This window comes from Anolis carolinensis, unplaced genomic scaffold, assembly GCF_035594765.1.
Source record: "Anolis carolinensis isolate JA03-04 unplaced genomic scaffold, rAnoCar3.1.pri scaffold_11, whole genome shotgun sequence".
NCBI lineage: Eukaryota > Metazoa > Chordata > Lepidosauria > Squamata > Dactyloidae > Anolis > Anolis carolinensis.
Window position 1 is genome coordinate 2,130,055 of NW_026943822.1, and position 25,896 is coordinate 2,155,950.

Consider the following 25,896-nt stretch of genomic DNA (forward strand, 5'->3'; position numbering starts at 1 on the left):
TTTGTTAGCCGCCTTGAGTCCCTATTATTAGTATTGTGCGGCGGGCTCCCGTTTCCCACTCTGCCCATGCTCAGAGGCTCGTGGAAACAGAAGCTGCTCGTGGCCCCGCCCCCAAATCGGCCTGGCCCCGCCCCTTTGTGCGCGCGCATCTCTGCCAGGCTCCCGACTCAGAGCGGCCAGTGTACAGCGTTCAGCGGGGTGGGCGTGGCTAAATGAGACCCCGCCCCCTTCCTCGGCTCCTTCGCCGCCTGCGCATTATGTAGTCCACTGTCTGTCTGGGAACGGGCCAAAAGCAACAAAGGGGCGGGAGTAAGCGAGGAGAGCAAGCGATTGGTGAAACGAGCTGTCCATCCGAGCTGCAGCGGCACCGATTGGCTGAAGGTGTAAAGTGGCCACGCCCTCCTTTGCTGAGGAGAAAGAAAAAAGGCGGGACGGCGTGAGGCGCTTATTTGCACATGTAGATGCAGGCGGAGGCCCAAATGGACGACGGCCCTGTGAGGGAGGCCAGGCGGCGGCGACGACGACGAATGAGGCGTGGCAGGGCTGAGGCGCGAAGCTGGGCCTTGTCTTTCGTAAAAAGTAACTTTTCCTGAGCTTAGTTACACATACTTTTAGGGGAGGCATGGACAAACTTGGGGCCTGGAGGTGTTTTGGACTTCAACTCCCATAATTCCTGGCCTCAGGCCCCTTTCTTTTTCCCCTCAGCCGCTTAAGCGGCTGAGGGGAAAAAGAAAGGGGCCTGAGGCCAGGAATTATGGGAGTTGAAGTCCAAAACACGAGGGCCCAAGTTTGGCCCTGCCTCCTTTAGGACCACAAATCCCAGAATCCCCTGGGGCAGACCAAGTCACTTAAAAAACAAAGGGAGGGGATTGGTTTGGTATCATTTGAGCTGTTTAATGTTTATAAATAAACATATGTGTGTGTGTGTGTGTATATATATATATATATATACACAGTAGAGTCTCACTTATCCAAGCTAAACTGGCCGGCAGAAGCTTGGATAAGCAAATATCTTAGATAATAAGGAGGGATTAAGGAAAAGCCCATTAAACATCAAATTAGGTTATGATTTTACAAATTAAGCACCAAAACATCATGTTTTACAACAAATTTGAAAGAAAAAGCAGTTCAATACGCAGGAATGTTATGTTGTAATTACTGTATTTACAAATTTAGCACCAAAATATACAACAAATTTGAAAGAAAAAGCAGTTCAATACGCAGTAATGTTATGTTGTAATTACTGTATTTAAGAATTTAGCACCAAAATATCATGAAATATTGAAAACATTGACTACAAAAATGGCTTGGATAATCCAGAAACTTGGATAAGCGAGGCTTGGATAAGTGAGACTCTACTGTATATATATTTAATATAAACATATTTATTTATTTATTTCAAATATTTCTATCCCGCCCTTCTCACCCGGAGGGACTCAGGGCGGCGTACAATTGGCAACAATTCGATGCCGATACATCATTAAAAACAACAACATATAAAAAATACAGCCAATTAAATCTATATATATAAAAGAGTGATGGCATCAGGGCAGCGGACAAAACAACAAAACTACAGGCCCCCCAACCTCGAAATTTGACAACACAACCCATCATCCACGCCTCTAGGTTGATACAACAAAAAGAAAAGAAAAATAAAGTCCTACTTAGAGGGAGAGCAATAATTGTTTTTATCCAATTGCTGCCAGTTTAGAAGGCTAAGCTCCGCCCACTTGGTCTCCTAGCAACCCACACAGCCCAGTGTTAATAAAAGAATAAAAAATAAAATAAATACAAATAATACAATAAAAAATAATAAAAATAAAATAATTAAAAACACTAAAAAATTAATACAACAAAATACTATAACAAAATAACTAAAAATAATACAACAAAATAATAAAATATAATAAATAAAAAAGATAAGTTACAATAAAATTAATTAAAGAAATACAAATAATGTCAAATAAAAATTCCACAACTTTTAACCAATACCACCACCACTTTGCCACAGCAACGCGTGGCCGGGCACAGCTAGTACAGTATAAAATATAAAACAAAACGTGTTTAAAATCCGTTCGTCCAATATCCTCCAACTTTATCCATATAACAATCTGGGTCGTCTTTATCATTTATTCATTAAAAGCCTGGGCACAAAGCCATGTTTTTAAGGCTTTTCTAAAACTCAAAAGGGTTGGGGCTTGCCGTATATCTCTGGGGAGGGTGTTCCATAGCCGGGGAGCCACCACCGAGAAGGCCCTGTGAGGCAGGCGGGACTGAGAGCAGGGCCTCTCCAGATGACCTCAGGGATCTTCCTGGCTCATAGGAGGAGATACGTTCGGAGAAGTAGATTGGGCCAGAACCGTTTAGGGCTTTATAGGTCAAAACCAGCACTTTGAATTGGGCTCGGTAGCCTATCGGCAGCCAGTGGAGCTGGCTTAACAAGGGGGTGGTACGCTCCCTGTAAGCCGCCCCAGTTATTAGTCTGGCTGCCGCCCGTTGTACTAGTTGGAGCTTCTGGGCCGTCTTCAGAGGCAACCCCACGTAGAGAGCGTTGCAGTAGTCCAAACGGGATGCAACCAGAGCGTATTTATATATTATTATATTTATATTATATTTATATATAAAATATAAATATTAAAAATATAGGGGGACAAAAATATAATAACAACCATGATCCAGTAGGCTCTCAGTTAACAGGCACCAATGAGCTGAATGTAGTTTCTGGTTGCCTGAGAGTTACTGTTAAAAACAGGCCTAACTCATACTATCCTGCTGACTTGGTATTACAGTCGAGTCTCACTTATCCGACATAAACGGGTTGGCGGAACGTTGGATAATAAGGAGGGATTAAGGCAAAGCCGATTAAACGTCAAATTACATTATGATTTTATAAATTAGTAATAATAATAATAATAATATTTTTATAGCCCGTTACCATCTCCCCAGAGGGACTTGGGGCGGCTCACAGATATAAAACAAGCATACAGTGGTATCAAATACAAAAAACACACAAATAAAAGGCATAAAATCAAATCACAGTCATTATAAACTATGCACCAAAACATGTTTTACAACAAATTGACAGAAAATGCAGTTCAATACATGGTAACATTATGTAGTAATTACTGTCTTCATGAATTTAGCACCAAAACATTGCAATGCATTGAAAACATTGGCTACAAAAACATTGACTACTAAAAGGCAGACTGGGTTGGATAATACAGAATGTTGGATAAGTGAGATTCTAGTGTAATATTCAAATGCAACAACTGAAAGCATATTAGAAATAAAGGCAGTTGAGGCCCTATCCACAGTGCCATATAAAATCCAGATTATATCTGCTTTGAACTGGGTTATATTAGTCTACACTGCTATATAATCCAGTTCAGATAATCCAGATTTTGTATGGCAGTGTAGGTGAGGCCCTGATAATAACATTTCAGTAAACAATGCTTTTATTGCAATGTTCATTTAAAGTTTAAAGTATAGGAGCCCCCCCCCCCCCCAAATGGTGCAGTGGGTTAAAGCCTTGTGCTGGCGGGATTGATGACTTGAAGGTTGGATTGCTGACCTGAAGGTTGCCAGTTCAAACCCAACCCGGAGAGAGCGTGGATGAGCTCCCTCTGTCAGCTCCAGCTCGGGACATGAGAGAAGCCTCCCACAAGAATAGTAAAAACATCAAAACATCCATGTGTCCCCTGGCCAACATAGTTGCAGACAGCCAATTCTCTCACACCAGAGGCGACTTGCAGTTTCACAAGTTGCTCCTGAAACAAACAAAAATTAAAGTATGCCTTCAGATTTTTTTGCCACTTGTTTGAGTTCCAGTGGAATGAGACCGCTTCCACAAAGCTGAATAAAATCCCACACTATCTGCTTTGAACTGGGATATATGTCAATGTAGACTCAGATAACCCAGTTCAAAGCAGATATTGTGGGATTTTCTGCCTTGGGTTATATGGCTGTGTGGAAGGGCCCTGAGAGACAACTGTAATTGTTTTAAATTTAATTAAAATGTTTTTTTAAAAAGAAAGCAAATCCCCCAGGATCAGAAGGAAAGTTAGGTAAAGTTAAAGATTTTCCCCTGGCATTAAGTCCAGTCCTGTCCAACTCTGGGGGTCGGTGCTCATCTCCATTTCTAAGCCAAAGAGCCAGCGTTGTCCGTAGACAACTCCCAGATCATGTGGCCGGCATGACTGTATGGAGCGCTGTTACTTTCCTGCCGGAGCAGTACCTATTGATCTACTCACATTTGCATGTTTTCAAACTGCTAGGTTTGCAGAAGATGGAACTGACAGTGGGAGCTCACTCCACTCCCTGGATTCAAACTGCCGACCTTTCAGTCTGCAAGTTCAGCAGCTCAGTGCTTTAACACGCTGCGCCAGCAGGGGCTCCCAGAAGGAAACTGGGATAGAAATAAATGGAAAAGTGGAATATAAATAAACGTAATAATAATAATACAATAGACTCTCAGTTAACTGGCATCCCTGATGATTGGTCAGTGCTGGTTAAATGGAGTTTCTGGTTGTTTGAGAGTTATTTTTGCCATTGCGCTAAAAGCACCTAGGGTTGCCAGGCAGTTTTCCTGAGGATGGGAACAGCGACAAATGAGGTGTTGGGCCATCAGGCATCATGAATTGTTATTGTTATTTATATCCCATTTTATCTCTCAACCTAACATATAAAGCATCTCATGACTTAAAAAAAAAAAGAATGGCGCAATCTAAAACCCACAAATCCATAAATTGGTCCCCAAAGGCTGGGACTCAAAGCAATCCAAATAACAATTTAAGTGGATTTTTAGCCGATGAAGAATCTGTGGCCCTTTCTACACTGCCATAAAAATCCAGATTATCAAAGCAGATGATAATCCAGATTATCTGCTTTGAACCGGATCAAATGAGTCTACACTGCCATATAATCCAGTTCAAAGTAAATAGTCTGGATTATCTAGAAGGGGCCTATATCATTTATAGGGGCTCAAAGCAATCCAAATAACAATTTTAGCAGATTTTTGGCAGGTTTATATAGGTTGTAAATTTTAAACTCTTTAAAACAGGCAGTTAGGAATTGTGGGATTTGAAGTCCAAAACAACTGGAGGGAGGGCCAGAGTTTCCCCATGCCTGCTTAAAAGCCATGGACCTGGAATGAATCTGTAGGAATCTTGTTCTCACTGACCTTCTCATTTCTTGGCAGAGGCAGTACAAAACCACAGCACCTTCACCGCACTTTTCCGGCCTCTTCGAGGGACCGGGGAAAAGGCAGAACGCACATCGCCTGGCCAAAGGCACCAGAAGATGGGCCTCCAAGTGTAAGTAAGGCACAAGGGGATATATACCGTGTCTTTGGCCCCTTCTACACTGCCATATAATCCAGAATATCAAAGCAGATAATTCACATTCTCTGCTTTGAAATGGATTATCTGAGTCTACAGTGTCATATAATCCAGTTCAAAGCAGATAATCTGGATTTTATATGGCAGTGTAGACGGTGCCTTATACACACCGCTATATAAAATCCATATTGAATTGGATTATATGGTAGTGTGGACTCAGATAACCCAGTTCAAAGCAGATTTTGTGGATTATCTGCCTTGATATTCTGGGTTATATGATTGTGTGGAAGGGCTCTTAGGCTTACCTGGTGCCTGCTTTGGCCTGGATTGCAGCTGTGTAGGAAAGATATGAGAGTTGGGTAGGTGATAGCCTTGCTTTAAAACATTTCTATCAGGAGGTCCATTTTGGGGATAGAAAAATCCTGGGAAAACGGAGCTCTTGTGTACGTTTGACCTGGAGAAGAGTGAAGCAGTGCTCAAGTCTAGGGCCACATCAGCATTAACATGATTATGTACATGTGTATTATGTCTGTTTATACTCTGCTGGCAGTGTTCAAGTCTAGGCCATATCAGTATAAAAATTATTATTATTATTTGATAAAGATTAGTACACAGCAAACAAGTTCACTATGCTGGCTGTTGTATTGGATCACAGGTTGGACACTTCCCAAGTGTCTAGGACTGTGTGATGTATCAGTGAATAATTTGTGCAGACCTGAGTAGGGTGGCCTTTTGCAGCTGACTGATGGTAATTTAGTCAGCACCGATTGTATTTAAGTGTAGGCTAAGGTCTTTAGGCACTGCACCCAGCGTGCCGATCACCACTGAGACCACCTTTACTGGCTTGTGCCAAAGTCTTTGCAGTTCGATCTTTTAAATCCTCATACTGTGTCAGCTTTTCCAGTTGCTTCTTGTCAATCCTGCTGTCACCTGGGATTATAAAATCGATGATCCATACTTTGTTTTTCCCCACGATTGTGAGGTCAGGACTCTTGTGCTCCAAAACTCTTTCAGTCTAGATTCGGAAATTCCAGAGTAGTTTTACGTGTTCATTTTCTGTAACTTTGTCCAGTTTGGGATCTCACCAGTTCTTTGTCACAGGCAGATGCCTAGTTGAAAGCTTTTTAGCAGCATTGGCATTGGGAGGATGCGGAAAGAAGGCTGAAAGGACACAGACTATTTGGTTGCAATAGCAATTCTGTATTAAACATATTGGTTGAGCAGTAGTAGGTTTATGGCACACCTTGGAGGGCAGTGATGCTTGCTTGGAACATCATCAAGAGGTTTCTTGTGGAGGAAAGATTTGAACCTGTAGGGATTGCAAGCAGTTTGCTAAATTTATCAATGGGACTTGATAGAGACTTTTTCACTTTCACTAAGGCTGGGCAGCATCCAATGGCAGCAGGTTCATGGGAAGAAAGGTGAAAGGATCCTTTCCCCTCCAGGCAGGCAGAGTCTGGTCAGGACAGGTCTATGCGGAGAGGGATATATCCCTCCCCCCCACAGACACACACACCTTGTGCCCTATCGTACCCAAAGTGTCCCTAACCACCCTCCTTCCCTGACAGCCCTCCTTGAGCCAGGAAGAGACTAGTTTGGGATCGAGAGGTGGCTCAGCTGCAGCACCATTCAGGCCTGGCTCCTTTCACTTGTAGCAGACTCAGACCCCCCCCCCCCCCTTTGAAGGAAGAGAAAGGAGGATGGAGGGGAGAAGGGATTCTTAGGGTTTTAGAAGAAAAGGGGGGAGGGAGAGCAAAGAAAACTTGGCCAGAGAGAGAGAGAGAGAGGAAGTGCGGAAACAAAAGCGAGATAAAAGCGTTGCAGCCGCTCTCCCTCCTCCGCTGCGCCTTTCTTTCTTTTTCTCTCTCTCCTTTTTTCTCAGAGCTGGGTTAGGAGGGGCTGTTTTGCATCCCTTCACGTCAGCCCTGCCTCATTCCCTTCTTCCTTCCTTCCTGCTAGAGAGAGAAAAGAGAAAGGGAACTGTGAGGGGGAAGGGAGACAGAGAGAGAAAGAGAGAGAGAGAGAAAGAGGCAGCAAGCCAGCCAGCGAGGAGCAGCCGGCGGGCGGGCGGTGGGCAGCAGCCGAGGCACCCAAGACCACCACCACCACCACCATCAGCCCTGGCAAGAGAGGAGAGGAGGGGGAGAGACTTAAATGCCCCTTCTTCTCTGCCTGCCTTCCTTCTTCCTTCCTTCCTTCCTTCCTTCCTTCCTTCCTTCCTTCCTTCCTTCCTTCCTTCCTTCCTTCCTTCCTCCTCCTCCTCTTCTGATGAAGTAGGGTTGCCCGCCCCCGTTGCCAAGCCTCCTTCCTCAGGAGTCCCAGGGTGAGTTCGCCGGGTGCCTTAGACAGCTGAGCTTGGTCAAGCAGAGCCAAGACAGACCAACCCTCCCCCTTGTGCTTTTTGAGCCAGAGAGAGAGAGAGGCGCTGGGCTCTTTCTCACCAGGGAAGAGGGGGAGCAAAGGATACCCCCAAGCATGCCCCCAGAGTAGCAGACCCTGGGCTGCCTGCTTGCCTCTGACAAGACTGCCTACTTTCTCCATCCTGGAGAAGGAGGGAGCAAGAGAAAAGAGTGATGGCGCCTGGAGAAGAAGGGGAAGAGAGAGAAGCAGGGAGGGAGGAGAAGGAGGAGGGAGGAAAGAGAAGGAGGGAAGGAAGGAAGAAGGCAAGCAGGCAGATGCGCACAGAGCCTGACTCGTGCAGTGCGGTGCACGTGAAAGTGGCCCGCCTGAGGCCACCCTTGCCCCAGCTCTTGGGCTGCAACTTTCACCTCTGCTTGCCCACCTGCCTTGGCTTGCAAAGTTCCAGCGATGGGGGTGAGGGAGGGAAGGAGGGGGTCTGTGGACCTGACCCTCCCTAGTCATCCTGCCGGGAGTCATCCAGCAGGTTACCTGTTGCTGCATCTCCCCTTGACTGCCTCCCAAATCTTGCCAGCCTGAGCACAGTGCTGAGAGGCTTTGCTTTCCTTTTCCTCCTCTTCCTTGTCTTGCCAGCACCTCTGCTGCTTGCCTAATGCTGCTGCTGCTGCAATGAACTTTCCCTTTAGCAATTATTGGCCAAGGGAAACGGGTTGGGAGGGAAATGACAGAGAGCTGCCTGGTCTCTTGTAGCCCAATCCCATGCTTTTTGGCTGTTTAGGGAGTAAGTCCTGAGCAACTCCACGGGGCTGAGCACCTTTGACAGATGCAGCATCCCAGTAAGAGACTGGCCAACTGCTGCTGCCCCCTTTCAGCCAGCTGTGGCAGAGTGGAATTCGAAGGCTTTCATGGCCGGATCACTGGGTTGCTGTGAATTTTTCAGGCTTTATGGCCATGTTCCAGAAACATTTTCTCCTTATGTTTCAGCTATATCTATGGCAGGCATCCTCACAACCTCTGCGGATGCCTGCCATAGATGTGGGTGAAACATCAGGAAAGAATGCTTCTGGAACATGGCCATACTTAAAGTGGAATTCTTCTCTCCATTGCTGGGGAAGTCTATATAGGCCACCTTGGACTGAGCACTTTGCTTTTTGCTCCAGTCTTATAAAAAAATTCACACTTTTGTTATTTGCATTGGGTTTGCCTTGAGTTCTTTCTCCCTTAATGGAAGCAAAGGAAGCACTGCAAGGAAATTGTGCTGGATACTTGAGTTTGGATGCTCCCTTCTCGGTATCTTAATAGCTGAGGCGTCGTATGCCTTAGCATCCCTTCTGGGTCTTGAAATGCTTTGCCTGATATCTCGGTTACCTTCCATTCTTGTCCACTCTCCATGCAAAAAAAAGGTGCTGTCATGATAGGCAGGTTTGCAAAAAAGTTAACAGTTGATATAGATCTTGGGGATGACCTCTCCAATGACAATGGTATTTAAGAATTCAGAAGTTCCTAATGGCGGGGTAGACAATGGAGATTTTTTTCAGAAATGCGTCAGTTGTTCATGCGCCATCCCCAGTTGAAATTGGGGTTTTTTTTGGTCTGTTGTTTAATTCCTTTTCAATTCAACTGCAAGTTCTTCTTCTGTGAATGTTGTTTCTTACTCATAATGGCCAAGTCTGCGCTGAGAGCAGGACTTCTCTGTCCTGCCCAGATGGATCACAGCAAGCAGGAAGGGACTTGGCCAAAGTAGACCAGGCACAGAGGCACCTTCGACTCAATGGGGCTTTACCGCTCCCTTTGGAGGAGCATCTGTAACTCTTCAAGCTTCATTTGTATGGCAGTAGAAAAGGTTGTTTGGAGAGGGTACTCCATGGTGTGCGCAAAAGAGGAATGCCCCATGGAAAGATCAGTTCTCCTAGATCAAGGTAGCCCAGGATTCCATCTTGCTTGTGATGCTATCCCGATGCCAGCCATTGTGCAATGTACAGGTAACAGCACATAGTTTTTACCTCCTTTGCTACTTCTTAGAGGCAGGGAGCAACACGACAGGTGTCTTTGCTCAAGAGGCTGCTCAGGTGGGCTCTCTGTTGTGTGAAATAACTTGGTGGTTATTCCCCAGGTCTTTGAAATGGCTGAACCACGGCATTCTCAGTGATACAAAAGGAGATGGATCTCACCCAAAGCATTCACCCCACAAGCAACCTTTCCTCTTCTAAAATTCTCCCATCTTTAGGTAAAGCCTTATCTTTGGAGAGTATTTGGGGTATTTTTTGCATATGAGAAAGAAAGGATGATATTGCAAGTTCATTAGAGGTTTGGAAATGCTTCATCTCTGCCTCCAAAGGCTACAAATGATCTTGGCTTGTGATTAATTAGAAAGAGCAGCAGTTCTAGAAGCAGGATTTGGGCAGTGCATGTTCTTGCCCCACTAAAAACATGTGGACGTTTGGGAACTTAAGAGACAGAATATGTTTAGAAAGGGGCTCCAGGTCAGAAATGTTTAAAAATGTCTTCTGGATGAGGGACAGATGAGATTCACTTGCAATCATGGTCCACAGAAAGTAGGCTCCGGTTCCTCAAGCGCTTCTCCTGTGGCAAAATGGTGGGGATGGGGTTGGTGCAGTGAGCAGGAAGAAAGGGCCCCAGCTTAGAGAAAAGGGGTCACTTTACTGAAAAAGCCTAAGGAGCATGTCTCCTCTTGATATCCAAATGCCATGAGTGTTTCACTTTGGGTTGATCCTTGGAGCCTTTACATCAGGCATGGGCCAATTTTGGCCTTCCTCCAGATGTTTTGGACAAATGTGGGAGTTGGAAGTCCAAAACAGCTGGAGGGAGGGCTGAAGTTTGCCCATGCCTGCTTTACACTCTTAGCTCTATACTTTGATGGCATGTGGAAAACTTTAGCAACTAGCAGGTGAAACATGTAGTTGGATTTATTTGGGGCTTTCAAAACAATTTAGACAATTCAAAATCTCCCTTTAACTGAGGAATCAGGTTAAAGTGCATTGACTTTCTGTTCATCTGAGGATAATGGAGCAGGAGCAGCCGTTTGCTTGTGATGACCAGCTCCAGGTGATCCAAGGCAGGAAAAGAAGGAAGGAAGAAACAAAGGAAGGAAGGAAGGCAGGAAGGAAGGCTAGAGTTACAGAGGAAAGAGGGTTGGCTGTTTCTAATTTTATCCTTCCTGTTTCAGTCTGTTGTGGGGGGAGGCACACACCCAGATACACATGCACACACCAATATGTATTCACTGATATTTTATAACCTTATATACATCTTCACAGATGTTGGCTCTACCTTCCTATAAGCTCTTAATTGTGTACTTTGGTCTAATTTCCTTGCTGTTGTACCCATTTACAGCGGTTTTTCCTCTTAGGGCTTCCTTCCTTCTTGAATTTCACATTACTTCCCTCAGCATTCATAATAATGATTCATAATTCTAATTCCACTTCTTATGGGACTTTCAAGCACACTCCGCCACACACAAGGGCTCCTGCTTGTTCTTATAATGTTTCCAAACATTCTGAGGCTTGCACGACAGTGTGCAAAACGCTTCACCCATTACCTCTGGTCATCATTTGGTCCCTTAAAAGCAGGACCCATTCTGTGTGTCTCCTGTGTTTTGTCTTTGCTTTTTAAGGCCAATGTTCCAGCCTCTCAGGATAGTTCTGAATCTTGATTCTCTCCTTTCTGGTGTTGCCTGTCAACCTTTGCTTTGCATCACCTGCCAAATTGGGAGGAGGGATTCCAGACTGACCAAGAAAGGGAACTTGGGGCTGCAATGAGACTTGAAGGAAAATGTCAACTCTATGTGACGGTTGTCTTTTTAAAAAGTCTAATTTTGTGCTAAGCATAAAAGGAACTGAAAATAAAACTGCAACTGTTGTATATGCTTCCCTATTGTACTGCCCCATTAGGATATCCTGGTGTCTGAAAAAGGGGGCTGCGGGGCTGGAAAAAGCAAAGAGATAACCCAGGCATGGGCCAACTTCGGCCCTCCCTCCAGGTGTTTTGGACACCTGGAGAGAGGGCCGAAGTTGGCCCATGCCTGGGATTGCCAATGTGATCAGAGGAACAGGTTGTTGCCCTGTGGAACTCACTCCACAAGATGTTAAAGGCTGGGAGGCGCAAAGGTGATTTAGCAAAGGTGTGGCCGGGAGTCTTGCAGCTATCTCCGCACCTGCCGAGGAGGAGGGCTGTCCTGTCTTGCAAGTTAGCCTCCTTCCTGGTTCAGAGAAGGCGATTCCCAAACAAACATGTGGAATGTCGAAACCACTGGTGCTTGGGTATATCTCATGAGCCCAGCAGATCTTGCAGCTTGCTTTTTCAAGTTGTCTTGCAGAGAGTCTGAAAGGCTTTCTTGATCCTCCTCATGACTCCTGGCAGAGATCTTAGAAATCAATTTTTAGGATGAGAAATCAAGTCTTGGGTGTCTTATAAGCCTCACTGTTGATCAGTTATCTAAAGCCCCTGTTTTGTAACGGTTTGAGCATTGGACGATGACCCTGGAGCCAAGGATTGAAATCCTTGCTTGGCTGAAGAACCCACTGAATGTGGGCAAGTCACACTCTCTCCAGCTTAGAGGAAGAAAAAGGCAATCCCCTTCTGAACAAACTTTGCAAAGAAAAACTCTGGAATAGGTTTGCCTTGTGGGCTCTGTAGTTCAGGAATGACTTGAAGGCACCAACAATAACTCTTTATTACCAATATTGTATGCAACACCTGGATCCAAGTTGCATTTCTGCACTAGAGGGTGCTCTCCTATGAGACTGCTTGCCTGAATGAGACTGTTTCTGTCCAAGTAATTAATGCAGGATCTTGACTTGATTACTAGAGTTGCGGTTTCTGTTGAGTTTTTCCCCTTCTGCCTCAGATGGCAAAGCTCAGGTGTATGTGCTTCACTAACTTAGAGAACTGCCGTTTCTTCATTTTGGTCTCCCCCTCGCAGGCATATTGGGTATACTTGCAATGTTGGTTGTGCAAACTAAAAAGCATTTAGAGTTCTCAGACTGCACTCTTAAGAGCACTCATGTGCATTGTGCCATCTATCTATTGTGCATATATGTAAATGAGTTCAGCCTTGATAAGAAAACAAATGAAGAGTATACATCTCAGTTTCTCCCAAATGTCTATATTTTTCTAAAAGAATGTGGACTTCCATCTTCCTCACCCATTCAGAATTTTCATAAGTAATGCATCTCCATCCTTAGCCAAATCTTTTGTGTGCTAAGAAAGGAAATAAGGAGTCCAAGAGGGAGATGGGCGAGAACCCAGACTCCACTTCTAAATAGATGGGGACACCGGGTTGCTGCTTACCAGTTGTCATGGACATGATCCAAGAGCGTTCAGCATGGCTCCATGATAAAGAGGGCTCTAAGTGTACAGAGCCAGTTGGGAATGGCATAGTGGAGAAATGGCATAATGCATTTGTGTTTCAAGGTCTTGAGAGATGGTTGAGGGTGGACTTCATCCTCTCTGTCCCAAGGGGTGACTCACTTGCCATGAGATAAGAGCTCACCAGAGCAGAGGAATGTGGTATCTGTTGGGATTCATTTACGTATTGACTCGAGTCTAATGCGCCATTTAATCTAATGTGCACCTCAATGGTCAAAACCCTGAAACCAAAAAAGTATTTGCTGATGAATGTATAAAGGTGCACTCTTTATAATATGGCCATTACATTTGCTGCCTGCTTAGAATTCCTTCTTTAAAAGCAAAAGTGTTAGAACACCAAAGCTTCCAGCGACTGAAAAGAAAACCTTGGAATGAATCCACTTTAACTGCCTCGGTTTAATGCTATGGAGTCATGGGGGCTATGTTTTCAAGAATGCTGATGCCTCACCAAACTACAAATCCCAACATGGCATAGCATTGAGCTAATACAATTAAATTACAGATGACATCCCTCAAATAGTAGCTCCAGGTGCTCCTGAAGCAGCTTCGCCTTTTGCTTTGGCTTAGCACTAAGATTACTGTATGGTATTTATTTATTTATTTAATCAGAAGTGAACCAAGAGTACAGTTGTAATGTATTTAAAAATGCAAACAAAGTTAAAAACTTGGCATGATACTAAATGTCCTTTGACCAGTAGCTGGCCACTTGGAGTGACTCTGGTGTTGCTATAAGAAGGTCCTCCATTGTGCATATGGTGGTCTGTGGTTTGATTGACTATGGTGCAAATCTAATGTGCATCCTAAATTTGGCAAGGTGATTTAGGCAAACAGGTGAGTGTTTGATTCAAGTAAATAAATACAGTATATGATGCTGTTTGTGCTAGCAGACCTCATTGTTGAATTCTAAAGAGATTAAGCCAACAAAATGTTTTTGATTTTGTTTTTAAACAGTGGAAGAGCCTCCGGTTGACATTTGTCCTACAAGCGCTGCCCCATTTTGAGTTGTGATGATGGCCACTGTTGACATTCCCTTCTCAGAGCACAGCCAACCACCCCACTAACGCCGCTGCTGCTGCTGTGTCGTGAAGCCCTTGTGCTGCGTGACAGGTAAGCTGTGTCCTTGCAGGGACAACAGCCCTCCCATGCCAAAGAAGCAACTGCACATCCCATGGCATTGAGCCTAAAGCCCCAGGGAGCTGTCCCAGAGGATCTGGGCCATTGGAGGACTTGCTAAACTTTTCTGTTCTTCCCCAAAGCCCATGCACACCAGCTTAGGTATCTTAGGTATGGGGAATGCATTGGAAAGGTGGCGTCCCACTCTGTGCTCCTGGGATGGATGTGGCTCCTATCAGGCCCTTGCAGCGGCTTCCTTGGGTGTCTGAACAGCAGCCCAAGCATTTCTGGGAGAAAGTGTTTTCTTTCAGTCCATGGAATGCTTTGTTTGTGAAATGATGAGTTTCCTTCTTAGAACATGTTTGTTTTCTGTTAGAGGTCTATGTGATTTTTCGAAACTGAGGTTTGTTGAAAGGGGCTTCAAGCGTTCGGTCAGACCCATTTCCCACTATTGGGAATTAGCCTTCCTTCCTCTGGAAAAAGGAAGAATGGGGGGGAAAGAAAAAGGGGTTTTGAGGTGAGTGTGTTTCAGATAAAAACACATTGTGGTGGTGATTGGCACCACCAGGGAACGGGGTCATTTTGTGTAGCTGTTTCTTTTCAAACGTTTTCTTTCTTTCTTCCTTCCTTCTTTTCTTTCTCTCTCTCTCTCTTTCTTTTCTCCCTTCCAAACACATTCTATTCAGGCTAGAAGCCATTCTCTCCTTTCAAAGCTTCCTGCCTTTCTCTCTCTCTTCCCCCCTCCTTTCTTTTTCATCTCTTTTCATTCTGTTTCTCTCCTCCCCCTTGAGGCTCTTTTTTCCCTTTCCTCCTTCCTCTATTCGGTTCCCCCTTTTTTTTGTCTTTGTCGCTCTTCTTAAATAGCGTTTCTATTTTCAGAGAGGACAGGGAACATGTAGGAAGGGAAGTCGTTTCAGAAAGGAGGAACTTGAAAGTCTTTTCTCCATTTTCTTCTGCAGAAAGTTGTGTTTTTTCCCCAACAAGAAAGCTAGGAATCTTTTTGAAGGGACAGGAAGCCTGGTTTCCCCTTGCTTTGGGGATACTGCCTCTTCGCCCACAAACAGCACCAGCCAGGCCTCTGAATGAACCAGCTCCCCTTCTGGGATCGCAGTATACACCGCAGGAAGGAGATCAGTCTACACAAGCTCATGCTGCCATTTCTCCTTTTGGCCTCAGAGGCCCCTTTGTATGCATGCACCTCTGCCCCTTGAACTGTGGTTAGACACCTGCCGACAGGTGCAAGGGTTATTATTATTACTATGTTTATGTGTATTTATACTCCACTTCTATCTCCACAAGGAGAACCTGGCCTGGAAGAGAGGGAGATCAACTATACAGCGATTATTAATATTATTATTGGGTTGTTGTGAGTTTTCCAGGCTGACTGGCCATGTTCCAGAAACATTATTTCCTGAAGTTTCGCCCACATCTATGGCAGGCATCCTCAGAGATTGTGAGGTCTGTTGGAAATGAGGCAAGTGGGGTTTATATATTTGTGGGTGGGAGAAAGAACTCTTACAGTTACCCCCAGGCAAGAATCAGCCAGGCCTAGAAACTGCAAGTGATCAATTGCAACATTCCCACTTGCTTCAAACAGACAAGAGTTCTTTCTCCCACCCTGGACCTTCCACAGCTATATAAACCCCACTTGCCTAGTTTCCAACGGACCTCACAATCTCTGAGGATGCCTGCCATAGATGTGGGCGAAACGTCAGAAAAGAATGATTCTGGAATATGACCAGACAGCCCGGAAAACTCCCAGCAACCCAGTGATTGCGGCCATGAAAGCCTTCAACAACACATCATCATCATCATTATTATTATTATTATTACTTTATTTTATGACACAGCAAACAAGATAGAGATGCTGGATTTCGTATCACAAAATCACAAGTCGAACACTCCCAAAGTGTCTAGGATTGTGTGATGTATTTTCGGATGATGCGCACAGATCCCAGTCAGGTGGCCTTTTGCAGTTGGCAGATCGTGATTTTGTCAATGTCTATTGTTTCCAAATGCCGGCTGAGATCTTTTGGCACGGCACCCAGTGTGCCCATCACCACTGGGACCACCTGTACTGATTTCTGCCAGAGTCTGAAGTTCAATCTTGAGGTCCTGAGAGTGGCTGAGTTTTTCCTGTTGTTTTTCGTCAATGTGACTTTCACCTGGGATGGCGACATCCATGATCCAAACCTTTTTCTTTTCCACAACTGTGATGTCTGGTGTGTTGTGTTCCAGAACTTTGTCAGTCTGGGTTATTATTATTATTATTATTGTTATTATTATGTTTATTTATAAATGCTTTTTACTCCACAAGGGGAATCTGGCCTGGAAGAGAGGGAGATGGACTCTACTGGGACGTCCCTTCCATCCCAGCGGACTTCTGGGGTGCAGGGCTGTCACTTGTGGGGGTCTTGGAAGGGCGGTCCAGATCCTTCTCTGTTTTTTGGTCGTCCGTCTACTGAGGCTTTCAAGAGACTCCAGAAGGAGGCGCAGGAAACAGTGGTGGGATCTTAGAGAAGATGAAAGAAAAGGAAGGAGAGAGAAAGAGGAGATGGGGAAGTGGGGTGGGGTGGGGGGCTGCTGCTGGAATACAGGAGGAGATCAGGAGATTGATGAAAGAGAAAAGGGAGAGATAAGAGAAGAGGCAGCAGGACCAAACCAGCAGGCTGAGAGCAGCGTTGCTAGGGAAACGGAAAGAATGAGAGAGCGAGGGAGAGAAGGAGAGAAGAGGCAAGACTCAGAAATAGAGGGAAGGAAAGGGATGTAGGGAGGAGGGAGGGAGAGGTCTTAAAGGGACAGGGGCCCCAATGGCTGGGGAAGGAGGGTGGAGGGACCCGTGGGACCGTCCTGGGTGGGCTCCTCGAGGGCAGCAGCAGCATCAGGGCCTTGTGCTCCAGCTCTCTCCTGGATAGGAGGCAGAGGACTTGGTTTCTGTTAACGGTGTGATATGTTTTCAGCCCTTTGCCCCCCAATTATTTCCCCTTGTGGGGTGAATGGATGCCGAGGAGGGAGAGGAAAAGGAAGGCCTTGGTGCTCTCCCCTCCTCAGGAAATGGGGCCCTTTTTGCACAAAGGGTTTCTCTCCTCGGCCTTTTCCTGGATGGCCAGAGTTCTGCACGACTCCTTGCGCTTGCATCCTTCTCCTCCTCCTTCTTCCTGCCCCCTCCCCTCTTTCCTGCCTCCCCACCCCCTTTGTCTCCTTCCACAGCTCTGCTTCCCTCCTTCCCCTGCCTTCCACTCCTTCTGCCTTCCTCCAGCACCCCCTCCATTTCCCCCTTCCTTCCTTCCTTCCTTCCTTCCTTCCTTCCTTCCTTCCTTCCTTCCTTCCTTCCTTCCTTCCTTCCTTCCTTCCTTCTCTCCTTTTTTGTTCATGTCTCCCTCTTGCCTGCAACCCACCAACCCATGGTGTTGTCGAAGGCTTTCATGGTGAGAATCACTGGGTTGCTGTGAGTTTTCTGGGCTGTATGGCCATGTTCTCGAAGCATTCTCTCCTGATGTCAGCAAAGGTAAAAATCTTAGGTTGCATAGTATCAAAAGAAGAATATAATAAAGCTGCACAGAAACAAAGCCCCAAAGTAATGTGGTCAAATAAGAAGCTACATTGTAGCATAAAGTCATCTTACTTTATCGCTGTAACAGAAGCATAATACAGGAATAAAAAACTCAGAGAGAGAATACAGGCAGAATGCAGAGAATATATAAATGAAAAACATAGCTCCACCTGTATCTGATTGATAAAGCTCAAAGTACAAGCACACTACCAGTTAAAGGTACAGACCTACTGGCTAAACATGAACTATATAATTTTGCAAACAATACTTTCAACAGTTTTGCCCGCATCTATGGCAGGCATCCTCAGAGGTTGTGAGGTTTGTTGGAAACTAGGCAAGTGCGGTTTATATATCTGATGTCTAAGGTGGGAGAAAGTACTCTTCTCTGTTGGAGGCAATGTTTTTGGGGGTTTTTTCGTGACAGGAGTGACTTGAGAAACCGCAAGTCACTTCTGGTGTGAAAGAATTGGCCATCTGCAAGGATGTGGCCCAGGGGACATTGCCCGGATGTTTAATGTTTTACCATCCTTGTGGGAGGCTTCTCATGTCCCCACATGGGGAGCTCATCCATGCTCTCCCTAGATTCGAACTGGCAGCCTTCAGGTCAGCAACCCAACCTTCAGGTCAGCAACCCAACCTTCAAGTCAGCAGATTTGCCAGCACAACGGTTTCACATATTACGCCAACGGAGGCAAGTGTGAATGTTGCAATTAATCACTTTGCTTAACATTGAAAGGCCTTGCATCTTCAAGACCTGGCTGATTTCTGACCGGGAGAATCCTTTGTTGGGAGGTATTAGCTGGCCCTGATTGTTTCCTTTCTGGAATTCCCCTGCCTTCTCAATGTTGTTCTTTATTTACGGTCTTTATACTAGATTTTTCAACAGAAAGGAGGAAACCATAAAAATGAACAAATTCTGGAATCAGTATTTTAAAAAATCTAAAATAAGGACAGCAAATAAAGAGCAACAGGGGAATTCCAAGCATGAAACAATCAGGGCCAGCTAACACATCCCAACAAAGGATAGTAATCAGCCAGGCCTTGAAGCTGCAGAGCTTTTCAGTGCTAATCAAGGTGATTAATTCCAGGTGCAACATTCACACCTGCCTCCAACAGACAAGAGTTCTTTCTTTCTCCCACCCTGGACATTATTCCACAGATATATAAAGCCCACTTGCCTAGTTTCCTTCAGATCTCACAGCTTCTGAGGATGCCTGCCATAGATGTGGGCAAAACGCCAGGAGATAATGCTTCTGGAGCATGGCCATACAGCCCGGAAAAACACAGCAACCCACCAACCTAAGGTTTCTGCGCTCTTCTGCAATAGTGGGTGGAGCTTGTTGCTTCCCATAGAAGCAGAATTAGGAAATCCTGACTTGGTTCCCATTTTAGGCAGAGTCTTTTAGGCTTGTCCTTTTGCTCCCAATCCAAGGAGCCTGCCTCTCTGCTGTTTCCAGTCAGGAACAAAGGTGACATGGAGAGGGCAGGGGCTTGGGCTTGCTGCTGCAATGAGTGAGTGCCCAACAGATCAGAGCCAGGAAGGGAGCGCGTGGCAGCAAGCAAGGCTCAGAGGGAGACCCTGGGGACACACAGGAGAGCATGCTTCTTGCCCAATAGCAGGTGCCTTCTTTCCATGCGCTGGCATTTTCCTTCCTGTCCCTCCCGCCGTGATGCCAGTGGTCCAGTTTTGTTGGGCGTCATCACTCTGGTTGGCTTCTTCGAGAGGAGAGCTTTCCTGGGCCTGAATCTCACCTGCGTTGCCACCCAATTCCCAGCAAGGGAGAAGCTCTGCTCCTTCATGGAGGGATGGAGGAGCCACACCTGGGTAGCAGGGACCACAGCCCTAGCTTGACTCTATTCCAAGGTTGCAGGAGCCACGATAGTGCAGTGGGTTAAACCCTTGTGCTGGCTGAACTGTTGACCTAAAAGTTGCATTGCTGACAAGAACGTTGCTGGTTCGAATCCCTGAGACAGGGTGAGCACCCGTCTGTCAGCTCTAGCTTGAGGCAACATGAGAGAAGCCTCCCCGAAGGATGGTAACACATCCGGGTTTCCCCTGGGCAACGTCTCTATAGGTGGCCAATTCTCTTACACCAGAAGTGACTTGCAGTATGTTCTCAATGATTTTTTTAAAAGCACAATTTTCAGGATCCCACGCACACGCTTTCACCCATATAACCTCAGTGTCTCCCAGGCAAGGTAGAGAAAGTGAGTGACTGGACACATGAGGTGACAAGGCAGATGTCCTGAGCGGTGTGCCCCTTGGTACCAACAAGAAGACCAACTCATGTCCTTGGCAAGGGACGGGAGACTCTGCTCTCTCCAAGCAACATGCAGTTGCCTCCGAAGGGACCAGAAGAGGCCCATGGGAGAAGCGGTAGGGACAAAGCACCCTATTTTTGCTCTCCTTTTCCACAGGAAAAGAGCCGGAGCCTTATTCCTTGTGCTTTTTGGGGTCCCGGTGGGAAATATCCCTCCCCCAGACGAGAGAAGTGAGGTTATTAACTGTTCCAGGAAGAATGTCTTCTGTGCCGCTCCCTAGAGGGAGTTCTACTTCCTGAGTTGGCTTTTATGCACATTCACTTTCCTTCCTTCCTTCCTTCCTTCCTTCCTTCCTTCCTTCCTTCCTTCCTTCCTTCCTTCCTTCCTTCCTTCCAGCTCCAGCTCCAGCTCCAGCTCCATTTTATTTTTTATTATTGGGGGCAAATAAGGCGTCTCTGCTCTTTGATCCCGCCCCTCCCTTGTTGCGTTTCAGTTTCCTGGGTCTCACTTTATTTATTTATTTCCGGTATTTCTACCCCGCCCTTCTCCCCTGGGGGACTCAGGGCGGCTTACAAATTGGCAACACAATGCTATCACATCAACAATACAATACAAAAGGCATTAAAAACTAAAAACATTTAAAACATCATAAAAACCAATATACAATAATAAAACATTACCATGCACCGAGGTAATGTCCTTTCATTCACTAGACCTTGTTAATCCAGAGTCTTAAAAACCGACCGTGCCAAGCTCGAAAGTTCATTCATTGAACGCTTGAGCACATAGCCATGTCTTTAGTTTTTTTCTGAACCCTAGAAGGGAAGGAGCCTGCCGGATGTCACTGGGGAGGGAGTTCCACAGCCGAGGAGCCGCCACCGAGCAGGCCCCGTCTCTCGTCCCCACCAGCCACGCCTGTGAAGCAGGTGGGATCGAGAGCAGGGCCTCCCCAGATGATCTTAAAGTTCTTATGGGCTCATAGGAGGAGATACGTTCGGATAGATAAATTGGACCGGAGCCATTTAGGGATTCCTCTTTGGCATTCCTCTGGGCACTAATTTCTTGCGCAAGGATCATCAGTTTTGTACAATGACTCCCCAGTGTAAGCTGCTCACACAGCCCTTGGGGTTTCTTCCAACTCTAGGAGTCTATGATTGTATTCTATGATTCTCTGATTCTGAAAGAGACCAGTGTTCATTTTCAGCACAGGAGCCTCGGTGGCGCAATGGGTTAAACCTTGGTGCCAGCAGGACTGCTGAGCTGAAGGTTGGCAGTTCGAATCCGCGGAGCAGGGTGAGCTCCCATCTGTGGGGACATGAGAGAAGCCTCCCCACAGGATGGCAAAACATTTGGGCATCCCCCGGGCAACAGAAGCGACTTGCAGATTCTCAAGTCACTCCTGACACGGATAAAAAATTATTCAGCACAGAACCAACAGGATTGCGTGACTTTGGCCTTCCTCATATGCATTCAGCCCTATTTGAAAAGTCCAAAGCCCCCCCCCCTTTTCTTTCTTTTTTTTTATTTTTAGAATGACTCTGGGACCTCCTTTTCAAGTCCTGAAAAGAATATTGAACTCTGTGTTCTGGGAAGTCCCAATCTTTCTCTTTCTTTCCTTCCCTTTCTCTTTCTCTTTCCTTCCTTGGGGCTGAGCTTTCTGCCTGCCTCAGTGATGGCTTTGGTACTTGCTGCTGGTGCTGTCATAGGCCCTGGAGCTCTTGGGGATCTCTTGGTTCAAAGTCTATTCTTAGGCAAAGGAAGAATCATGAACCGCTTCTCTCCCGCTCTCCCCTTCCTGCAGGCCTTGGCGCCACGCTTGATGCTGTGAAGCATGGACCGCTTTGCCAGCTCTGGGACACAGACGGAGGCCGTGGTGGTGCTCTCTCTGGCCCAGGCGGCCGTCCTGGGCCTGGTCGCGGAAAATGAAGTCTTTGGCGCCACCACAGTCAGCCCTGGAGGCCTCTTCTCGGGCTTCACAAACAAGATCGACAGCCCCACAGTGACAGCTGCCGTACCGCCAAGGCAGCCAGAGGGCATCCGGTTGCTGGAGAATGGAAGTCACGGTCCGCCGGCAGTGGCAGGAAGCCCCGAGGAGGAGGAGGGTCTGGAGGCCGATGCCTCCTCCTTCGGGAGGCAGGCGCGGAGGAGGAAGCGGCCCCCTGTGAGGCTGGTGCCCAAGGTGAAGCACGAGAAGGGGGAGGCCGCCGGGCAGGAGGAGGAGGAAGAGGCCGGCTACGAGGGGCCCGCCCCCGGCGAAGAGCACCAAGAGCAGCTGGAGACTCAGCACACCTGTGAGCAGACGGTCCAGAGCAGCGCCACCAGGATGATCGACCTCAGCGCCTTTGGCAGGAGGCCTCGGCGGCTCCGGCACCTGCGGAGACATGGGCCGGAAGGGCTGTCCTTGGGAGGAGGGGGCTACGAGGAGAGGCTCCCCAGCCCCATGCAGCCCAGGGCTGAGGAACCCCCCTTTGCCAGGGACTGTGGCTTCCAGGCGGGCGCCCTGTGTGTGCCCTCGCTGCCCGTTCCCCCCTTGAGACACCACCGTGTTGCGCAGCCTCCCCCTCCTCCTCTGGAGCATCCGGGCAAGCGCGAGGCAGGCTTCGTGTGGCAGGAGCCGCAGGACTTTGAGGCGGAGAGCTACGGCGGGGAGCAGAGCAAGAAGATGCAGCTGGACCGGCTGGACATCAATGTGCAGATCGACGACTCGTACTTGGTGGAGAAGCGTTGGCAGTGCCGCCTCTGCGAGAAGTCCTACACCTCCAAGTACAACCTGGTGACGCACATTCTGGGTCACAACGGCATCAAGCCCCACTCGTGTCCGCACTGCGGGAAGCTCTTCAAGCAGCCCAGCCACCTGCAGACCCACCTGCTGACCCACCAGGGCACCCGGCCCCACAAGTGCCAGGTCTGCCACAAAGCCTTCACCCAGACCAGCCACCTCAAGCGCCACATGCTGCTCCACTCAGACATCAAGCCCTACAGCTGCCGCTTCTGTGGCCGTGGCTTTGCCTACCCCAGCGAGCTCCGGGCCCACGAGGGGAAGCACCAGAGTGGGCGATGCCACGTCTGTGTGGAGTGTGGCCTGGACTTCTCCTCCCTGGCCCAGCTCAAGCGCCACCTGGGCACCCACCAGGGCCCCACGCTCTTCCCCTGCCCCGAGTGCAACAAGGCCTTCCACTACCGCAGCCAGCTCCAGAACCACCTGCTCAAGCACCAGAATGTCCGGCCCTTCGTCTGCACTGAGTGCGGCATGGAGTTCAGCCAGATCCACCACCTCAAGCAGCACGCCCTGACCCACAAGGTAGGCCTGTCACATTTCCAGTGAGGCTGTGAGGGGCAGCCAGGGCCTCTCCCCAAAGTGGGGCTCTCTGGGGCCCTTGTTGACAATCCTAACAGCAGAGCGTGTGAAGAGTGGGGTGGGTGAGCCTTCAGAGGCCCTTAGACGGCATCTCTGGCCGGTGTAACCCCATGTTGCCCATCCCTGCCCAGGGACTGCTTCTTTACAGGCACATTGGCGTTTCTGGACATGCTTCTGCCCCTCTTTTTGGGCCACGGCCGGCCAGTGGCTTCTGAGGGCTTTGCCCCAATGCTCCTGAGAATGGAAGCGTTCAGGGAGACGGGCATGACTGACCTCCTATTCCCCGGCTGTCGCTTTCAGGGCGTGAAGGAGTTCAAGTGTGAAGTCTGCGGGCGGGAATTTACGCTGCAGGCCAACATGAAGCGGCACATGCTGATCCACACCAGCGTGCGCCCCTACCAGTGCCACATCTGCTTCAAGACCTTTGTGCAGAAGCAGACGCTGAAGACGCACATGATCGTCCACTCACCGGTCAAGCCCTTCAAGTGCAAGGTACAGGTGTGGAGAGGCCTCCAAGGGAGGAGTTGGGTTGCCTGGAGCCAAGAGCCCTCACATACGCCTTCGAGGCCGCCCCTTTCAAAGGGAAATCTGGGAGGTGGTGGTTGCTATTATTACGCTATGTAACATTTGAGAAATTCTCTGTTCCTGTGTTGTTGAAGGCTTTCATGGCCAGAATCACAGGGTTGTTGTGTGTTTTCCAGACTATATATACCTCACAACCTCTGAGGATGCCTGCCATAGATGTGGGTGAATCGTCAGGAGAGAATGCTTCTGGAACATGGCCAGACAGCCCGGAAAACACACAACAACCCTTCTGTCTTCCTGGTTTGAAAGCGTTATTTCCTGTTTCGTTGTGCGGTCCTTACTTTGAAAAGAATTGTTCTTACTTTGAAAAGAATTGTTGTGCGGTCCTTGCTTTGAAAAGAATTGTTACTCCAGCAACTTTGTTTTTGTTACAAACTATGTTCAGTTGATTGAAACTCTATAATGAGATATTCATTGAAAAACGAATGCCTAATGTGCTGCAGGATATCCCACCCGCAAAGAGAAACAGTTTTGCAATTAAATTAAGTTTTGCCATGTTTTTCTGCTAGAAACAATTAAGAAATGACATTTATAACCTAGGAACAAAAATAGTGTTACATAGTGTTATTGGTCATGTTCTCTCTTCATCCACCCCTGAAATTTCCCTTTGGCCTGGCATGGGCCTAACGGTCGGGCTGTTAGGAATTGTGGGAGTTGAAGTCCAAAACACCTGGATGGAAGGCTGTTAGGAATTGTGGAAGTTGAAGTCCAAAATACCTGGAGAGAGGGCCAAAGTTGGCCCATGCCTGCTTTAGACAGAGCCCAAAAGTGGCCTTCCCAAAGCTGGAGTGGAATAGCTGCCCCTTTGGCCAGACCCAAGCAAGCGCCCAGGCCACCCGCTGACCGGCCTCTTTCCCTTCCAGGTCTGTGGGAAGTCCTTCAACCGCATGTACAACCTGCTGGGCCACATGCACCTCCACGCAGGCAGCAAGCCCTTCAAGTGCCCTTACTGTTCCAGCAAGTTCAACCTGAAGGGGAACCTCAGCCGCCACATGAAGGTCAAGCACGGCGTGATGGACATCAACCTGGACAACCAAGGTAAGCCTTGGGCCGCTTTGGGGTCTTCCCTTCGCTGTGCAGCAGCGCCCTCTGCAGCCCGCCGGGGGCCTTGCTGGGAAAGAAGCTTTTGGAGCTTTTGTTACCCAGTGTCTGTCTTGTCCCCTAGATCCTCTGCTGGAGCTGGCGGGCAATGAGCAGGCGGAGATGGACCACCACCGGCAGCGGGAGATGGAGGACTACGAGGAGGAGAACGCATACAACTACAGGGGGGTGGGGAACGCCACGGACACCTCTGCCTTGGCAGAACAAGCCATGAAGGAGATGGCCTACTACAACATGTTGTAGCGGAAGGAATGTCCAAGGAGGAGAGAGACAGGCAGGTATCTTCCTTACCCCTCCGACTGGGTTCTAGTGGGGAAGCAGGGGCCGCACCTCTCTCTGGTGGCTACTCTTGACCTCTGGGAGCCTCGGCCCCCTTTCCCTCCGCTCAGCGCTGCTCCGCTGGGCTGGTCCCACGTTCCCTGCCATCCCTCCTTCCGTGAGGGGATAGAAGTGCCCCTCGCCTCACTCTACCTCCTACCAGACTGGCAAAGGGGATGGTGGTGGAGATGGAGCAGGCGCCTGTCTGCGCATTGCGGAGCCAGGCAGGAGGTTGGGTGGCCTGCCCTTCCCTGTTTCCTCGGGTCGGTGGGAGAAGCCAGAGCCCAGCGACACCAGACAGGCCACTTAATTGCCCACCTTCCTGGCAGAGAGCTAGAGAGCAGCCCTGTTAAATTATTACATGGACTCCCACAGAGGATTGTACCACTTGTGCATAGATCTACTGTGTTTTATTTTCCTGTTCTGACGGCGTTCAGCAATAAACGAATTATCCTTTGACAGAAGAAGGGCTGGCTGCTTGGTGGGTGGGTGGTTGGGGGGGTTGCTCCTGGAGCAAGAGGAGG

General features: G+C 47.8%; 1 protein-coding gene across 6 annotated transcripts; it reads left to right on the plus strand.

The window, feature by feature from the left end:
- The first annotated feature begins 425 nt into the window (after nt 1–425).
- Nucleotides 426–25,839, plus strand: znf710 (zinc finger protein 710). Of its 6 annotated transcripts, none has more exons than XM_008124184.3 (7): nt 426–579; nt 5,198–5,312; nt 14,034–14,189; nt 21,812–23,311; nt 23,669–23,860; nt 24,817–24,991; nt 25,119–25,839. In XM_008124184.3, exons 4-7 carry the CDS (start codon nt 21,842–21,844, stop codon nt 25,295–25,297), a joined length of 2,016 nt encoding a protein of 671 aa, XP_008122391.2. In that variant the 5' UTR covers nt 426–579; nt 5,198–5,312; nt 14,034–14,189; nt 21,812–21,841; the 3' UTR covers nt 25,298–25,839. The 6 variants fall into 6 exon arrangements, with proteins under 6 accessions (XP_008122391.2, XP_062819592.1, XP_062819587.1 ...); XM_062963522.1 differs by lacking the exons at nt 426–579; nt 5,198–5,312 and adding exons at nt 7,213–7,659; nt 24,070–24,193 and having other exon boundaries at nt 25,119–25,293; XM_062963517.1 differs by lacking the exons at nt 426–579; nt 5,198–5,312 and adding exons at nt 7,226–7,659; nt 9,808–9,921.
- Nucleotides 25,840–25,896: the final 57 nt, after the last annotated feature.